This window comes from Ptychodera flava, chromosome 10, assembly GCF_041260155.1.
Source record: "Ptychodera flava strain L36383 chromosome 10, AS_Pfla_20210202, whole genome shotgun sequence".
Lineage (NCBI taxonomy): Eukaryota > Metazoa > Hemichordata > Enteropneusta > Ptychoderidae > Ptychodera > Ptychodera flava.
Genome location: NC_091937.1, coordinates 23,333,099 through 23,352,700, shown reverse-complemented (window position 1 = coordinate 23,352,700; position 19,602 = coordinate 23,333,099). Strand labels below are relative to the sequence as shown.

The 19,602-nt window shown below is 36.5% G+C and overlaps 1 protein-coding gene across 1 annotated transcript; it reads right to left on the bottom strand.

The window, feature by feature from the left end:
* Nucleotides 1–1,172: 1,172 nt before the first annotated feature.
* Nucleotides 1,173–18,310, bottom strand: LOC139141558 (solute carrier family 22 member 21-like). The gene is made up of 7 exons (XM_070711151.1): nucleotides 18,242–18,310; nucleotides 11,464–11,883; nucleotides 6,356–6,459; nucleotides 5,118–5,272; nucleotides 3,824–3,992; nucleotides 2,880–3,033; nucleotides 1,173–1,412 (listed from the first exon to the last, which is right to left on the bottom strand). The coding sequence occupies exons 2-7, from the start codon at nucleotides 11,875–11,877 to the stop codon at nucleotides 1,173–1,175; spliced, it is 1,236 nt and encodes a 411-aa protein (XP_070567252.1). The 5' UTR covers nucleotides 11,878–11,883; nucleotides 18,242–18,310.
* Between the last annotated feature and the right edge of the window lie 1,292 nt (nucleotides 18,311–19,602).

The following is a 19,602-nucleotide window of genomic DNA, read 5'->3' as shown; positions in this document are numbered from 1 at the left end:
AAGCGTTATCATTATTCAAATAAAAGTCCCAAATAATATTCAAAAATGTTTGAAAACGTGACAAAAAATAAAGTGGACCTTCTGGTTTTCTTAAAAGGGAAGTTAACTTAATGAAAACTCTGTAGGAAGGCCCCATATTACTGGTAATGATGTGGTGTGCCAGGTAGGAACTTATTTATGTCTTTGAGGCTGAAATCGGCCACCAAATGGGTGACCATTTAATGAAAAACTGTAACTGTGAAATACATCTAGCAGGCCACAAATTGATGAAAAACCAACACAGCACAAAACGTATGACCTTGCAATAACTAACCTACTTATACAAGTGATAAAGTTGTAATTGTTAAAATACATCAAGTAGGCCACAAAAATGAATAAGCATAAAGCTATTTTCTGGATCCATATTTGCCTTTTGCCTATTTTAGTTTTTGTAACAATGAACTTGTCAAAGATTTCAAAATAAGGCAATAAAATGAATGAATGAACGAATGAATAAACGAATGAAAATGGTGACAATAAACTTTCACACACACACACAAAAATTCCTTACAACGATTAACATGCTCATAACTGTGAAATACATGAAGTTGGCCACAAAGTGGGTGACCAATTAACAGTCTTACAAAGAAGATACTTACATAGGAAACTCATTTAATCTTACTCCAATCTTGTGGGGCTCCAATCTTGTGTCTCCTCCCAAAATTTTAATCTCCACTGGAGATTGGTGAGAAATGCATTCCTTGGGGAGAACCAAGTGTGAGAACAAATTCTCACCGGTGAGAATGGAACTAAGTACAGCGAGAATTGAAATTCACTGGCGAGAATCATCAAGACTCGCCTTTCGGAGTCTTTATGATTGTCGCCAATGAACGGTGAGTCTTGATGACTCTTGCCAGTGAATTTCAATTCTCGCTGTACTTAGTGAAAATTTCCATTCTGACCGGTGAGAATTTGTTCTCACACTTGATTCTCGCTAAGGAGTGCATTTCTCACCAATCTCCAGTGGAGATTAAAATTTTCTCACCGACAGCGGTGAGAATAAGAACACATTCTCACCGATTGCGAAAAGCGTCAGTTTCTCGCTTTAGTCACGCACTTTTTCCCTATAGTGATTAATGCACAGACGTGAGAAGAAATTTACTCGTCCATTGTGTCAAAAGGGTTTAAAATCGCTATAACTGCTTTTCCTTACACTTGGGCATGAACGGTGTCACAAGACAGGCGCAACCACCGAATGCCATCATAACGCACGTTGATCGGCGTCTTCCAAGTCTTGGCGATTCAACGAGGAAGAAAGTCAAGACAGCAGCGGGAATTTCCACAGCAGCGGAATGGCAGCACTTATGTAATCGTTTCCTCCAAGATTTGACGTATTCATGGATATTCCTGTGTAAACCAGTACATTTACGAACCTAAAAATATCAATATAAAAGAAATACAAACCGCATTAGACACATTAATTGAAAGTTAATCTCTAAACGCAAATGAGGAAGTTGGAGATATTGCGTATAATGTCATCAATAAACTTCAGTTCTGTATTCAAAAAGCGAGTGTAATGATCAAAGATATCAACATTGATATTCTGATCTTCAATGTGTTTGTGATTCATGAGTGGCATAGCTGCACTCGTATCACACATTGTCAATCTTACAAGACAAGAAATTTTATTGTTCTGATCGGCACGTTACGTTAGATTGAGCTCTGTTTTGTAGTGAATGTTATTCGTTTCTTACCAAATAAAGCAGAGGGTTAAGTGTATTGTCCTCATCGACGGTAACCGAAATAAATCCAAAACCCCATATTGACTCTCGTCATCATTATCATCGCCTTTGGAGTCCACCTGGATTAAAAATCGTAAATAATAGCTGATGATATCTGTGCGTAAAAGCAACTTCAAGTTATACCGCAAGTCAAGAATACATAGCCCACTTAGGCTCGTCTATGAAGCGATTGGACCCCCTAGCATTATGTTGTATTATTATTCAACATGAAGTGCAGTTTGCCTCAGTCTTGTCAAGTGATTAACGGGACAATAGCTAAATCTTCCCCTGAGATTTATTGATGCATTTTTGCTAATGTAAATTTTTCTTTCTCCCAAAAGCATGTCAAATAACAAGGTAATAGCTTTGCAAACATGATCTCAGTGTACAATATTCAATGCTATAGTTCACCGTGCCGAGTACATTTTTGCAAGATTTAGAGCTTAATCGCCTACGATAACGATTATGATGTAACGATAATATATTAAACACGCACGGGAGAGTTTTAGAAGTTTGATTGTAGCATCCTATTATCATTGTTTTTTAAAACGAAGTCCGAGAAAAAATACTAAATTGAAAAGATATGACTTGGCAGTCAATTGAGCTTGAAAGATTCAATAGTTATAGCTCTTGATGTCTTTCCCACTCTCTTCTTTGTTTTTGAAACCTGGTCTTTTGTCCTACTTACAGATATCACAAAAATTAAAAGCAAGTGCTTTGTATTCAATCTATCTATATAACCTTATGTGTGTTATGTTCAATGTGTGTATAACGACTGCCTTTGCCTTATAAAAAGCATTGCAAGACATTGAAAACCAAACAATACTTAGAGAAAAAATTCGAAAACACATATCTGTGTGGCATGATATTTTGAATATTTTCAGCATGTTAAACTAAATGTTGGGCAGTTGGCTGCATTACACAAAAATTATTTCGTTCATGTCTTATGAAAGTATATCCTTTGTTTCTGTTTTCGTGAACGTAAACCCATCAAATGCAAGAACATCTGGTACAACAGAGTGTACAACGTGAGTTCAGCATTTTTTCCAACATATTCTTTTCCAATTTTAACACGTTTTAGTCCTCTTCTAAGGATATTTAAGTAAAGTATGTGATCACCTTGTCAACATCTTGTTTTCGTGGATTCCACGACTGGTCGTTTATCTTTTCTGGAAGTTCAACGCCATTGACTCTACCCATATCCCGTATGATTTTTTCTGCTTCTTCCATCTTACCAACGGAAATGAGCCATCGGGGTGATTCTGGCAGAACCCTGTCAAGACATTTGTTACTTAGCCACTAGGAATAAAATCAAAATGCAATGTATTTTACTTTTTAACGGAAAACGAGAGCGAAGGGACGCCCACATTGGAAACAGAGTTATTGAACATATATATTCACTTTTTAAGATTTCAATGCCTATATTCGCTACATTTACTCTCTCATATTACCATTTCATTTGTAGTCCAGACGTTATGACAACTTTCCTTCTCCTTGCTGGTATTTGAAAACGATTCCTGTTCTTTGTCTAGAATAGGTATTCTTTATCGATTAATTATTGAATATATATATATATATATAATATATATATATATATATATATATTATATATAATATATATATATATGTATACATATATATAAGCACCGTTGTAAGTAAAAGAAATCAAACGAAACGACAAATAAAACAACACGAATAACAATAAATGTGATACTGTACTAAGTCTGAGCTTCTACTTTCGAAAGAAGTTTAATCTTTAACTTGAATATTTACCACAGATTGATTGCTGTATTGTTTGATGTTGTTTATCGCAGTTGCTGGTCTTTAAATAACAGTGTCCTTTTTTGACCACCGACCGATAATGTTATCGTAATATCCAGCATTTACCTTCAATACAGCTTTAACGTGCATAATATCCATTTTTATTGTTCGAACCTGAAATGTAGTCTGGACATAAACTTATTTGTCGACAATGTATTATGGGACAAAGGGAAACATACACTGTTTATGAACTAAAATGATTAAAATATCATCAACACGTACAGCTACTTAATAATTCTTACCACCAATAAGTAAACAACAGAATAGCCGGAAGAGAGACGATCAATTGAAGAAGCCACCATTCGCGGATGAAATATGCTAAAAGTACCATCAAGAGGTAACCTACTCCAAACGATACAGCGTTGATCATTCCGACAAGTACACGCTTAGAAGGTCCAACCAGTTCTGTTACTGTGGAATGGATGGTATTGAAAAGATGATGTGCATACATAGAATTCGGTTAATGTAGAGAAAGAGAAGTGATTTCTTCTGTGTTCGCTACCACAGTCCATCGAGGGATTCATCCATTAATTCATAAATTCCACAGTATGCATATGTTCTCGTGGAAATTACAGTGCTCAGTGCAAAAAAGAGCGTTATAATAATATCACAAAGTAGTTAAAATACAAAGTAAAAATATCTGTTACTTAAGTTTTATGCATTTCCTGAAGATTTTTAAGATTAGTGATGAAGCACCAACGGTAGAAGTGGATTTGACTAAATAAACATTACATTGCAACCTGGATCGGAAAGAAATGTCTAACAAACAGAAAAGAACGTATCTGATAAGCTATGGCACGTATCTTGATCATATCGGGTGATGGAAAAAGGTATGAGCGGGAACAAGTATCCTGAGATATGCATAATATATAACTTTCGTTAGATGTACCCGAAGCTCTAGCTTTAGAGTGAAACGTACGCATTAAATACATAAAGGTTAGACAAAATAACCAGTATCAGAGTGCTTCTTTTCAACGCCTCTTTTACTTATTAATCCACTACACAATCAACTGGGGATCTCCTGCCCTCCGATATGAATAACGCTTTGACTGTTTCGATTTGGTTATATTCCTTTTAACTGAAATATTGAAATTGTCAACCTTGCAAACAAAACAATATGTAATTTGCAGAGTATCCAATTTCATTGTCAACAAATTGATTAATTCTAAGTCTTAGCGATAAGATTGGACATTATAGCAAATACAGACTCAAGCATTTGCACAAATGTTTTGAAGATGGCCATGAAATTATTTTCCACCAGACCAAAATTACCGGGAAATGTATCGAAAGTAATGGTGCTTGACGACACGCTTCAGTAAATAAGCCTCTACGATTCTTTAACATGAAATAGTTCTAATTTTGAAAGCGAGATATTGTATTACTTAACACAAAAAGCGCAAATTTAAGAAATAATCTGTTATGGTAAGTATTTTAAGAACTTTGGTTTATCCCGGCATTTTAGGGTCCTAATATGGTATATTTCAATAATAAAGATAGTATATAGTAGTGTAACAAAGATCAACTAATCACACTTACCATAGACAAAGCAGCCTATCCACACACCTACACCCGAAAAACCGCCCAGAAGTCGCAACACACAAAAGGCGATGTAATTCGGTGAAAATGAAGCAATGACTTCACAAATCGAAAATATTACACCACATACAACTATTAGTGTCCTCCTACCAAATCTGTAATTATGAGAAGCGATGTACCTACTTTTACATTTTTCCCATTGAGGGCATAACAGTGAGTGCCTAACAGAATGGGTCCTGAGCCTGCACCCTTTGTTGATAGCCAACCCATCGCTCTTATAGCTTACTAAGAACAGGTTCAGTACCAGTCAAAGTACTGTATTGTGGTTATTATAGGATCCTCTGTCCGCATTTTAAAGGTAACTATTACAGAAAATATTCCTAGCTAGACGGCCATATAATTGTTTTATTTGTTCGACGCAATAACTGTAGATAATCATCAAATGTTCTAGAGCACACATCAAGGAAGTGAAAATAACGTACAAAGTAAAAGTTGTTCAATGTATTTTCAATTAATAAAACAATACGCAAGCGTCTTAAGGCAAAGGCCTGAGACTTGAACATTGCGGAGTAGTTTAGCATCAAGTTTAGGAAGTTCTGATCGTAATGTCTTGAAGGTTGGCAAGAATACTTTTCTCAGCGTGTAGAAACGAAATTTGTGCAAATGTTTGAATTTCGTGCAAGTCGCGATATTTTCCCGCCAAAATCACGTGAGGATAGTAATAAGATATTTCAACCGCTAGACAAAAATTATACAAACCTAATGGCTTGTAATTATAAAATAGCAATTCAGCTCGTGTAACAACCACTATATCAAAATTATTAAATTTGTGCATTATTTTTCAAAAACCTAAAATATAAAGCATTTTGTTACATTCCATAGATATTTTTGAATGTTAGCTAGAAACGTCAAATTTTTTCATTTAGGATATTATCTCTTATGTTCAATGATAACAACGCTATCTAAATATGCAGAGGAAAAAAACAAAAAAAGTAAAATTTTTAGTTTAGAAGTTGAAATTTTACCTGTCTTTAAAAATATGAATTTTTCGCGGAAAATGGCAATTTCGCTCACGTAACCATGTCTGTCACTATTATTGTGTTCAATCTGTAGTTTCACAAAACGAACAAGTCTACTAAATTTCAGTCAATTCTGACCATATGACACAGTTTTGTTTAATTCAGGTATGTAACATAATGAAAAACATATAATGCATTAGCTTTTTGTGGCATTCTTACCTGTCAACGAGTAACCCAATCACGACACTCCCAAGAAGGATGCCGACAAGAAACATTGACAGCGAAATTGAAATCAAGGTAGCTTTATCACATACCAAGTCAAACTGAAAAAAAATAATATATCGGTATTACCAAGCCAAAAATTTAATGTTAAATAAAATTAAATGTTTTTCAGCGGCACTGTATTCACATACAATACCATGAAATTTTTCTCTGTCTGACGTCATCGTATACTCATAGTCTTTCACGGCAACTATGAGCCTTCGGTTCGAAGTTGTACAGCTCCGCGAAAAACACGAGTGTACGATGACGTGAAACATAGAAAAATTCCACAGTAAAATCTGTGTATTTATGTACACTTGATTATTGGTATTAATGTTCATGATTAGATTAGAGTGGTTTCAAGTCAATGGTTGTGCAAAAAAATTTGATTTTTGGCATATCACTTAAATGTCGATTCACTATACATGGCAGTCTATGATGAAACTATGAATAATTTTTTTCTAATACAAAACTAGGTAAACCTGTGCATTTATGTACACTTGATTATTGGTATTAATATTCAGGATTAGACTAGAATGGTTTCAAGTAAATGGTTGTGCAAGAAATTTGATTTTGGAATTTCACCGAAATGTTGATTCACTATACATTGTAGTCTATGAGGAAACCACAAATAACTCATAGGTTATGTGATCCTAAATTGTTATTCAAAAGTTGTTCGACCTGAAGCTTCTAGTTGTTATTGATGACACTATGCACAATCTAAATAGTTTGTAATCTGTCAATGTCCTCAAAAAACAAAGAATGTACATACAGCAACATGAACGTTTGACACCGACCTACGCCCAATGTATTGTCAATTGGAGAATGATGTCAAATAAGTGATCTCCCAAATTGTTATTGAAAGAGTCATTATAGGGGACAGTTATACACAATAGAGGAGTTGAATAAGTAGAAATCATGACAACTTAAATCGATGTGGCTGCTTGGATCATCAATACATTGTTTATTATACCTGAAATTTGCGCCCGAAGGGCGTGCCGAAAATGGAAATGGCAGAAAATGAATGTGCCAGGAGGTATTTTTTCTTTTTTCAGTATTCCATATTCTTCAATACGTGCACATGCAATTTCAGCTTTGATGCATGAAAAAAGGTGACCCTCCCCATAGGCTTGCACAAAATTTTATGACCCTTCAAAAATGCTTGCGCGAAAAATGGCGACCCACCCCCAAAAAACACCGGCCCACCCCCTGTAATTTATGTCCAGTCCCTAATAAAACCGGAGTTATTGAGAAAATCGTCGAATTTATCTATGAAGGGAAGGCAACAGAAAGATCGAAAAAAGTGGTTCTTATTCTAGGAGGTGTCATTGCTTTCAAAATACCACGGGCTTACGATCTTTGCGAGCCCTAAAAGTTCTGTTTGATGCCACCCACTATGACTTAGACTAAGGACATGGCCACAACGCTGCCCTTACCGGTCTCTAAATCTACTATATATGGGAGTCTATGATAAACCTGTGAATAATTTTTTTCCAATGAAAAACGTGCTGTACTTTTGCATATACAGACATTGGTTAATTAACATTATTGTACTTGATTAGGATATGATGATTGAAGGCGCATATTTTGTGTAAAAGAAATCTGATTGGAATTTCACTGAAAATGTTCATCCACTATACATGGGAGTCCATGAGGAAACTATACATTATTTTTTTACAATGCTAAAATAACTTAATCTGTGCTTTTATAGGTGTTTGACAAGTGATACAAACGTACTTGATTCAAATAGGGTATTTGAAGTTCAGATATGGACAACAATTATGATATTGGAATTTCACCTAAAAGTGAATTTTCACTTTTCATGTTACTAGTATTCTTCAGGTAACTGTTAAATATTTTCCCTGACAAAACTTGCTATATCTCTAATACGTAGGTTATAGGAATTGTTCATTGCCCTCAGTGAGCTCAATTTACAATAAGACAAGCTTCAGAGTTGCCAAGTCAAGGTGTTCATTTGACAGATAATTATACTTTTGTTCAGATTTACAGTTAAGGTTCCAAGACAAGAAATTGACCATTTTAAACCAACAATTCTCTAGTGTTTAAGAAGCTCAGAACCCCCGTAAATTGTATATTTTCGAAAAGCCTAGATATAGGGGAACAGTTTGGTTACTATAGTGTCACCATTGTTTACATAACTATCACGTGACAGGTAATTTGCATAACCTTTCAAAAATCTGTTTTCCCTATGTTTTGTTTCAATGCTTTGAGATATGTGGCTGTAATTTGTGTGAATGCAAGCTGTCCGAAGGGTCTTTGAAACTGTGTCTCAGAATTTTTTTAATCCTTCTACAACAGTTTTATGCAAGAAAAACTTCCAGAGCAGTGAATTTAAGAATAGTTGATTTCTTTTAAAATTGTGCTCCAAAAAAACTAAGCAAGATATAAAAAATCTGAGACACTCTTTGTAAGAGCGTTGTGACAGCTTGCATTCCAGCAAGTTTGAGTCAGATATTTTGAAGTATTGAGACAAAACATAGGGAAAACCGTTTTTTGAAAGGTTATGCAAATTACCGTGTCACGTGATAGTTATGTAAACAATGGAGACAATGTGGTTACCGAAATGTTTCCGTATATCTAGGCTTTCAGAAAATGTATACTTTACAGGGGTTCTGAGGTTATTAACCGTTAGAGAATTGTTAGATTAAAAAGGTCAAATTTCTTGTCTTGGAACCTTAAATGACTTCAGAGAATGAAATCATGCTGCGAATCATTTTATATCCCTGAATATTTCTTAACACTGAAACTGCTTTTTGACAGGATTGATACTTATGAAAATTAAGTGACTCCCTCTGTGCTGTTTGAAAAATACGCGATCCCCCTTTGCAGTTGAAAATTTAAGGTGACCCCCCCTGGATTTTGCCGGCCCACCCCGACCGTAATAACTGAACGCTCCCTAAAGACTTTAATTTTTATGCATTTTCATTCAAAGAAGCTTTTGGCGAGAAATACATGGGGAACAGCCATATTTGATGACCAGCGGCACTTTATGTGTAATTGAAGGCTCCGTAATGCAAGTTGTTATTTTGGGGATTTTGTGACAAATTGCCATATTTTGCCATGCAGTACTTTGAAAAATCCTGACAGACAAATTATGATTAGAGAAGTCTTCACATCATGTATCACTTGTAAAACGCAATTATTCTCCCAGAACATCTCATCTGTAAATTGTGTAAACAGTGCAAAGGTTTTCTGAACGTGCACTATTTTTGGCTGAAAATACACTGACATGTTTGACTCGTCGAGCATTTTCATTCATTGAGTAAAAACTATTCCAGCTCGGATTTCTGACTTTTTATATGTAATCTTGTATCTTGTTTGTTCAACTGAATTCCATGTTTGCATAAGTATGGCAAATAAAAACATACACAGTCGCATGAAATAGAGTGAAAATGAATGTTTTGAGAATTCGTCAGCTAGATTACTGACCCACCTGTCAACAATATTCCATATAGAAATATTCTTAGTGCCCGAAATATTGAGGGTAGATCAACTTCAGTGGAAAGTTTCACTGAAATGCAACTCAGAACTGGTCGAAAAGAAGTCTAAACTGAGTGAAAATTCTGTACACACATTGACATAGTAACTCCTGTTTAGGATATCACGTGCACTGAATCAAAGTCTCTGACTGGCGTATTCAAAAGGTCAAATGACATCATTCATTTACAGGTCACATTTGCCTGAAATCACTCCCTGTACATATGTGAGAGGCCTTTCATGCTGCGCGCGTGCGATATTTCACAAACATTTTACAGCTATTGTGATCTTACAAATATCGACTGATTCTTTTACATGACCAATTTGCAGGGTGAGATCTTGGCAGGAGTTTCATTTTTCACCGTGTATATGGGACTTTGTTTTAACACGAGTCTGAGAAATCTGCTCCGTCACAAGTATTTGTTCGTGCAGTATTATTTCATGTCGTAGTATGGGACATGATTACATTTCTAAAACTGTGGCATAGCACGATAAAGTGAGCGGCTGAAGTACTGACAATCTTGGCCACAGCTGCTAACATCGTTGTTTAGATCGTCGATCAAAGGCCCGGGATTGATGTGAGAGGCCGAAAATCAAACATTGTTCAGTACCATAAGAATACTGAGGTTCGGCCTACCGATCGATGAGAGGCCGAAAATCAAACATTGTTCAGTACCATAAGAATACTGAGGTTCGGCCTTCCGCCTCATACTTCGATCCCGGGCCTTCGATCGACCATTCAAGCAACGTTGCAGGCACATGTGGTCTTGGCTAGCAGCTCCAGTAGTTCCCAACCGTTCTCAGCCACTATTGTAGCAATTGAAAACATGCCTGTGCCACGTAGAAAATTTGCAGATAATCAAGAGATCTCCATAGCACACAACTGGAGTACAATGTCGGCCATTATGAATATATAATAAGTGATACTAGACACACCAACTTCTTGCCCTCAGTTCGAAGACTGTTAAGATTGCTAAATGCATGAAAGTTTGCCAGGGACCCCTACGGCCGACGGAAACACTGTATCTAGGGTATATATATTAATATATATATATATATATATATATATATATATATATATATATATATATATATATATATATATATAGTCTTGCCTTCAGTCAAGGTTAGGCCCTAATGACATATATATATATATATATATATATATATATATATATATATATATATATATATATATATATATATATGTCATTAGGGCCTAACCTTGATTGAAGGCAAGAGTATGTTTAACTCTATGACTCGTGTGAAAAATGAAAAAGATTAATTTTCCCCTGGAATTTTTAGCTGAATTAGTAAGATTTGGGATATTTTCTACTGCTATAGTGAAAAGGTTGAGAAGATATGATTTGAAATGTCATGATTTTGCGCGGCTTTATCATCAGGTACGAAGTTTCGGATAATCGGTAGATAGGCCTAGTTAATATATGATTATGTGAAGAGCTCGTTTTCTCCTTGACAGCAACAACTTCAGAGCAAAGTAGAGGTCAGACGTTTACATGCAGATAAGTTCTGCAAATCTTTTGACATGATTTGCTGAAATTCCTCACCTGTTGCGGCACGGTGGATTTATATTGTGACGTATCATATTCGTATCCATTGTCACATTTGACCTTTGATGAGTTACTGATGTCAGCCAGCAGAGAAATGTTATCATAGTTTACATCGTAGCGATAACACTGGCTGTATGTCTCCACCATGTTACAGCCGTCATGGACCGTCTCCTTTGGTATGGTCAGATTTCTCATCATTTCTGTGCATGCACTTGTTGACAAGTTACCACACCATTCCGTACTCGGTTCGGGCAGCTTACACCATGACGCAGTTATGGCCAAGGTGAAGACCACGGAAAACATATCCATTCCCAATGGAATAACAGCCAGGAAGATCAAAAACGAACATCGTTTCTGGTAGGTTCCAAACTCTCCAAGCAGATGAATTAAGACGTCATCGAAGTGCAACATGATGAACTGGGAAAAGTAAAAGCAACTAGTAAAGCTATTGCTACTAAGTTGCAGCCCGTTATCGTGAAACAAAAACACAAAATTAACCCATTCCTGCTTCCTTTGCTTTTCTCATCACTAAGTAGTGGTCGGAGATTACCCAAATTTTAGTGATGCATATAATTATAATTTATTAGATTAACATTAAATTGACAGGGATGTGTCTCAGAATTGCATTCGGGCAATATATTCATTATTCTCAGATACTATTTAGCTTGCTTGTTTTTACAGAGTTCTGAATGTCATGGCATGGCTAACCAGCCAAGATTTTAAATTTGTGATTACATACGACTGACAAATTGTGGATACTGTAAATTTTACCCATGGTAACCTTGACATCTTTGTGTCGGTAAGAAGACAATGCTTTACTATGACAGTTTTGACATCGTTATCTGATGAAAATACAAAGCTTTTGTACATTTTAGCAAACTTAACATTTTGAAGGTTTTTAAGGTTCCAAGACAAGAAATCGACCTTCAAAGCTAACGATTCTATATTGGTTTATAAGCTCAGAAGCCCCGTAAATTATATATTTTCCGAAAGCTTAGATATAGGGAAACATTTTTGTTACCATAGTGTCACCATTGTTTACATAACTATCACGTGATAGGTAATTTGCATAACCTTTCAAAAATCTGTTTTCCTATGTTTTGTTTCAATGCTTTGAGATATATGGCTGAAATTTGTCTGAGTTAATCTGTCCCAGGGATCTTTAAAAGTGTGTCTCAGAATTTTTTTAAACCTTCTTAAACAATTTTTATGCCAGAAAAACTTCCAGAGCAGCGAATTTAACCCTAGTTAATTTCTTTAAAATTGTGCTTAAAAAAAACTAAGCAAGATATAAAAAATCTGAGACACACTTTAGAAGAGCGTTGTGACAGCTTGTATTCCAGCAAGTTTGAGTCAGATATTTTGAAGTATTGAGACAAAACATAGGGAAAACAGATTTTTGAAAGGTTATGCAAATTACCTGTCACGTGATAGTTATGTAAACAATGGTGACACTGTGGTTACCAAATTGTTCCCTACATCTAGGCTTTCAGAAAATGTATAATTTAGGAGGGGGGGGGTTCTGAGCTTATTAACCACCAGAGAATTGTTAGATTAAAAAGGTCAATTCTTGTCTTGGAACCTTAATATATATAAAAAATGAACTACGTAGTCAAATAAGCGTTAACAATTTATTCACTGAGTTCTTGGGTAGTAGCGTGGCAGGAAATTCATTTTGATTGAAGAGGTAGAAAGTATATCGTCCTCTTTCCAAATGAAGATGACTATACAGTATATTGAGCCAAATTAGGACTTTTCTTAGAAAATCCGTACGCAAAATTCAACATAGGTGCAAACATGTTCTCGGAGAGATCTATAAATACACAAATCTAAATTCCATGTGTTTTAACAGTTTGCTTGTGAAAGTTCCAAGTTTTGGGATGCTCTGATGTCGAAATAGTTCAGATGCGGCGTATGAAAATGCAGGGCCACCATAGGTGATGGTTTGATGCTCGCTTACCTTGGATGGAATCTGTTATTCGTCTTAATATAATAATGAGATACCATCGAATCAGAAGGGGAGGATTTAATTACACACCCATCCATTTAGGATTGATTGTCATTTGAACAGGAGAGATTATTTCTATGTTGAAAGCAGTCTCAGAACGGTATGTGTGTTATTGTTGAGAACCAGAAGAACACACACTGACTCAGTTCATGTTAGTCATTGATACACATGGCAATATCAAGCAGTTGTCAACATTAATGGCAGGTTTATGCAATTGTATTTGATTTTTGTAATCATCATTTGGAAATGTTAATCTCGACCAACAATACATTTATTTTTTTTTTCGTAGTAAGGATTATTACATATGTACCACACATTACTAATCTGTTGACAGCAAAATAAAGTAGGTATTTTCTCAGAGAGAGATAATATAGTCCCTCTTTTCCATTTTCTAAAAAACTGGAAACTTTTCTAAGTATTTTAGCTTTTGATTGAGCTAATTATCACTGTTGTTACTAAGTGCTTACTATCAGCAAAACATTTTAACGTGTTTTGCCAACTGCAAAGCATTTCGAAAACAGTTCACGTGCCATTAAATCATGTTTACATAGAAAACCATGGTTAAGAAATCATTTCGCACTAAATTATGCAAATTAGTTATTTGCCGGTACTACTTTCTGTTCTTAAATATTGTCGCCTGCTCCTTAACAACAATAAATATTGAAGCGGATTGTAAATCTATGGAGGAAAATTATTATTACGATTGGCAGGAATGAGAAATTTATTATCCAAGTGAATCAATGTCTCGGCACGGACGGAACAAAAAATAAACAAACAAACATAAAAAAAAAAAAAAAAAAAAAAAAAAAAAGCAACTACAATGAAAGCGGTACTGGCGAAATATATGGCCATACATGTATACGGTAAAGCCGTCGACATCTACAAGATTTGCGGTAGTCTCGACCGAAAACGTCAATGCTGTCATCGGGTTGCAAAAATACAAAACATGGTAATGAAAACGCGTTGCGAAGTTGCTGTTTTCGACGACTGCCGTCGGACAATGACAGCATATTCCTGGTCGAACTTGACCCACTACTTTTATGATCATACATCAGCGTATGGAAACATAGCAGCGAAGAGTATGAGAACACGATTGGAACTAATTTGGGATAATTGGATTTTCATATTTTTCAAATTTCTCAAAAGTGTTAAGTGCCCTTTAGCTAATTGTTGCAATATTACAAATTACTCATAAAAACAAGTGTGTAATGTAAAAGAAAGAGCAGATGAGCTTACATTTGCAGATTCGACAGACATTACTTCACCATCCAATTATCCCGCATTAGTTCCGATCGTGTTATGAGCCAGATTTGGTATCAAGTTACCAAAAATCAGTAGCCAACGAAGATCAACAATGGCAAAAAAGTAACACATTGAGTGGGGTTGATAACAAATTCGACCCATGACCCAGCACATCGACAAGCGGTAGTATGGTACCAGAGTCGGCCATGGCACAGAGAAATTTTTTACTTCAATGTCTTTGGCCGTGGCCAACAACGCAAGCGATAGATCGGCTCCTGAGAAAAACACGACGATCAGTACTTCGTGATCCTTTCAATGGTGTAGCCAGTAAGTCCAAAATCAGTTACTTTGGGTATCCTCCAATGCTAAAATTACTGGAGGAGTCTCCAACTTCGCATTCAACATCGCCGCCGCGGGAAACAACTCTTCATCGTGTCTTTCTTCGCCAGATATCCATGCAACACTGTCTTCCTGATTCTGATTAGTCGAAGACTCAATTTCGCGCACAATTTGAAGTTTCAGTCATTTGAATTTTCATTACAGTTGATCTTGTTACTCTGAATGCCAATTTTGTTCACTGTGTTAAAAATATTTCAGATTTCTGTCCTGAAACGTGTTTCTTTCTGATCGTTTAGGGAGCCGTCATTATTTACGGCCGGGGGGAGGTCGGAGGATTTTCAACGGAAACTCAGAAATTTCGAGTAAGCCCCCCCCCAACCACGATGAATTCGATAGCCCCCCTCTAGCTAAGACATTTTGACTGACCCCCCACCTTAGAAAAGTTAAATACCAATACATGTATTTATAAAATTTTAAAAATACAGCAATGGTAAAGACTTTTAAAATCCTGATGTACCGTGGTAGATTATCATCGGTTATCTCATGACCCTTGGAAAGGGTAAAACCATCAAAATGAAATTGAAAGTCACAACAAAATACAGATGTGAAAGCTCACGCTATAACCAGTATCTAACCATATACTTGTAGTGTATTGATTAATTTGGATGAATGGCATGACAAAGTTTTCAGTAGGATATCTGACTGAGCAGAATTTAAAAGCACAGGGGGAGAACACATGAAGGTCTGAGGGGGAAGTGTCATAGGGAGCTTTCGCCATCATGCATGGAAAATTTTGAGATATGTATGTGTGCAATGGTGCAATTTCATGCGATCTGAGAGGGGTTTTTAATTTTGTTTTGTTACTAAGTAAAACTGTTAGAACACCCCAGCGGGGAGAGCACAGGGAGAGGGGGCTCCCCTCTCTTAATGAAAATTTTAAGAAATTGATATGTGTAATGGTGCAATATGAGAGGTGTTTCAATTAATTTTGCAAATTATATGTTTCTGTGATAATAAAGGATGAATTCAAAACAGTTCAGTTTTGTCCTAGATCCTGTAAAATTTTTCGAGAAATTGATGTGTGAAATGGTGCAGTCTAGTGCAATCTGAGAAGTATTTTCAATTTGACTTAACCATTTAATTAAACTGTTAGAACATGCCGATGGGGAAAGCACGAGAGGGGGGTGCAGCTGTGTCCCCCTCTCGCATCGAAATTTTGAGAAATTGATGTGTGCAATGGAGCAATCTGAGAGTTGATTCAATTTATTTCGCACAAAACAATTGAGTAACCCCCTTCTTCCTCTCCACATTTTGAGCAACTCCTCGAAGTTTTCAATTTTGGGAGTGGCCCCTCACATTTATCCGACGCCCAGGCCGTAAATAATGACGGCTCCCTTAGTCGAAATGGACATATAGTGAGAGAGTGATTTCTATATCAAAATATTTGCATATGAATATAAAGTTTCCTTGGTCAGTCACTGAGCTCGTACCTGGTGAAAAGGTCATTCACAGCATATCAATCCGCACTATGCAGAATCTATATCCGATCAGACCGTGTTGCAATAGCTGTTTCTTTCGACAGCAATCGACAAAATTTAGGAACATACGTAATAATAACAGAACCCCATGACCTCGGAGGGCACTCTGTGCGTCCCGAAGGTATTTCCTGAAGGATACGGTGTGTTCTGCCGCTAGTACCTTTCCGAGCAAAACAAAGGAAAGGTAAGGCAGAATACACCGCATCCTTCGGAACGCAACAGAGCACCCTCTGAGGTCACGGGTTTTGTCACAGAATAATTTTCCGCGCTTTTGCATATTATTCGCTGAACTTTTGCTATCTACAAGTACTGCTAAGAGTCAAGGCAATTACGAGCGTGCACATTGAAGAGGCACTTGCTGGTCGTGGCATATTCTTTGTTGTTTTAAGATGGGTTAACACAGAAACCGTACTTGCAGCGAATTCGGCGTACTGTATATGCTGTTGAGGTAGATTTAGAACTCTTTGTACTAGATCCAGGTCATTCGTTTGACTTGTTCCCTAATACATTCAGAGAGGTTATATTTCTGTTATGATATCAGTCTTACGTTGCATAAGGGCTGTGAGTATTTCAAAATTCAAGCCAAATTCTAACTACCACGTACATGAGATTCCCCATGTTAGTGATAAACGCTGACGCCACAGCCCACACCAATTAAGTATTTATAAGATGGCTGGCGCAAACGCACGGGCGTGAAAAAAGTCAGAATAAAAATAAAAGGCACGTTTGCGCCAGCCATGTTATGAATACTTAGTTGGGGTGGGCCTGGCGTCAATGTTTATCACCAGCAGGGGGAATCTTATGTTTGTGGAAGTTAGAATTTGGCTTGAATTTTGAAATACTAACAGCCCTTATCCAACGTCAGATTGATATCATAACATTTCTATAGCTCAGTGCATGTTTGAGTGAACGCTAAGTGGAATACTTATAGCGACCTTGTAAAAGTTCTGTACGACAATGAACGATTTTATTTTCATAGTCATTTGCGTAGCAGGAAACTTGCTTCCTTGCGGTGTTGAACATTATGAAAGGCAGAACATACTGAAAACTTACAGTTGGAGCTTTTTCAGCGGGACAAGCAGTGTCGGAAATTCTCTCTTTGACCTTGTCGTCGATGTCAGAAGTCGAAAATGGCTAGACTGTGTTCTCCCATGCATGTGATATTTATGGCGCATTGTTTCTTGAGCACAGCAGTCATCTCTATGTGCGGCACGTCCCCTGTTCGTGTTGCTTTCTGACAACACAACATGTTCAGAACTCAGAGAATGACTGCATGTGGTGTCTGTCCTCCATTGTCAGAATATAACGCTTCGCTTTATTGTTTGAGCGTGTAGTCATGATTTTTTTCATCCAACAGTAAACCTTTTGACGTCGTACAAGTGCTGTAGTTTCTGCATAGCTATCAAAACTTCGTAATTATCGTAGGCGCCTAATCGCATGAACTACATCAAACTCGGATCATTGTGCCGTGCTGTCTTTTCTTTAGTTTTACCAAACATTAAACATCAAGCACTATTTTCAGTCGTTAACACATCGTGATAGAATACACGATTGAGAGATATTTTTTCATTTAGTTTGTCCTTGTGTTTCACTCTGCTCACAGTCAGATAATTGATAAACTGACCCGATGCAGGGAAACTTTACTCACCTGTAACTTTAGCGTCTGCAGACGGCAACAAATATGGAGTGTATAACAGAAATGATGTTGTACAGTTCGTTGACGTGAGGAAATGTTGTTCTGACAACACAATGCCGAGGGTAAAGGTTAAGTCGGGTTTCATGAGAAAGTCACAAAGTGTGACGTTTTGTGACCTACTGTAAATGGTCTAAGTAAACAAAAGATAATGAATAGCGAAGGACACAAGTACTATATTTTCTATGGGATACATGGAAATATAACATAATTTGCAATAAGATGTTTGTGGATGGGTAGTTGGGTGGGTAGGTAGGCATTTATACAAGTACGTGCATAAGTATGTACGCACGCATGCATGCATGCAAGCATGTATGAGTATTATATATTGTGTATTTACTTAGAAAACGTTAGAGATGCGTTGTTACTGAATAGCTGTTGTTGTTCAAATAAAACGCAATTCCAAAATATTATGCAAAGATGTTTAAAAATGCGAAAAATAGTAAAGTAGACCACTCGTTGTGAATTTTGCCTAATTTTTAATTTATAGTAACTTATCTTGTAAGATTTTTGTAATTTCATGGTAATATTTTCAACCTGTTTATAATAATTTAATGATTTGCCCCCGTTTGCAACATGTAAATATACATTCATGGCTTACATGCAGAGAACTCAAACGCTGTTGGTACAAATGCGTATAATTTGTTTTTATCTCCGCACTATGCGGCACCATTCCAAAACAAGGTAACCTTTCATAATTATTGCCAAAGTTCTTGAAATATAATGTAAAAAGAGTGAGACCGTATCTGATATATGTTCATTTCAATAACGACCTAGTCGTCAAGTTGACACTGCTTACAAGTATGTGTAGGGGTCCTATTCAAAAGTTTGCACAAAGGCTTAATGATAATTACAAAGCACACCTGGAGAAGATATTAGACGCCATCATATGGTATTGTCAAATGCCTACAAAACCTTTTCTTGCTCAACGATAATATTAACAGTTGAAGGAATTTCGTCCAGTTGATGCTCGTCTTTGTTTTGTTCATCTCCACTTTCGCTTGGTTTGCGTTTTCTACAGAAAAAGAAATATGATACAGGTATTGATTCTCTCAGTTAGGCTAGAAAGAAAAAAATAAATTGTTCATCGGAATCGCCGCTTCTACTTTGCCAATTTAGAGTTTTTTCGATTTCGGCAAATTCATACTTTTGCGGTGCAAATACTTTAGAACCAACGCTGGCGACGCACGACACTTCGTTGGGCTTTCGCAGGCATGTGGGATTCTGTCACCGACTGTATATGTAATATGTTATCGTTGAGAAATAGTTTTGAATTCTATGACCAGTATATATCAATGTATCTTTTCTGAGATATT

Coding starts and splice junctions, on each gene's coding strand:
- LOC139141558 (XM_070711151.1), bottom strand. CDS start 11,877: ATGTTGCACTTCGATGACGTCTTAATTCATCTGCTTGGAGAGTTTGGA. Junction 3,993..5,117: donor GATAGGCTGCTTTGTCTATG/GTAAGTGTGATT, acceptor TCCATTCCACAG/TAACAGAACTGGTTGGACCT. Junction 1,413..2,879: donor GAAAACAAGATGTTGACAAG/GTGATCACATAC, acceptor TGATATTTTTAG/GTTCGTAAATGTACTGGTTT.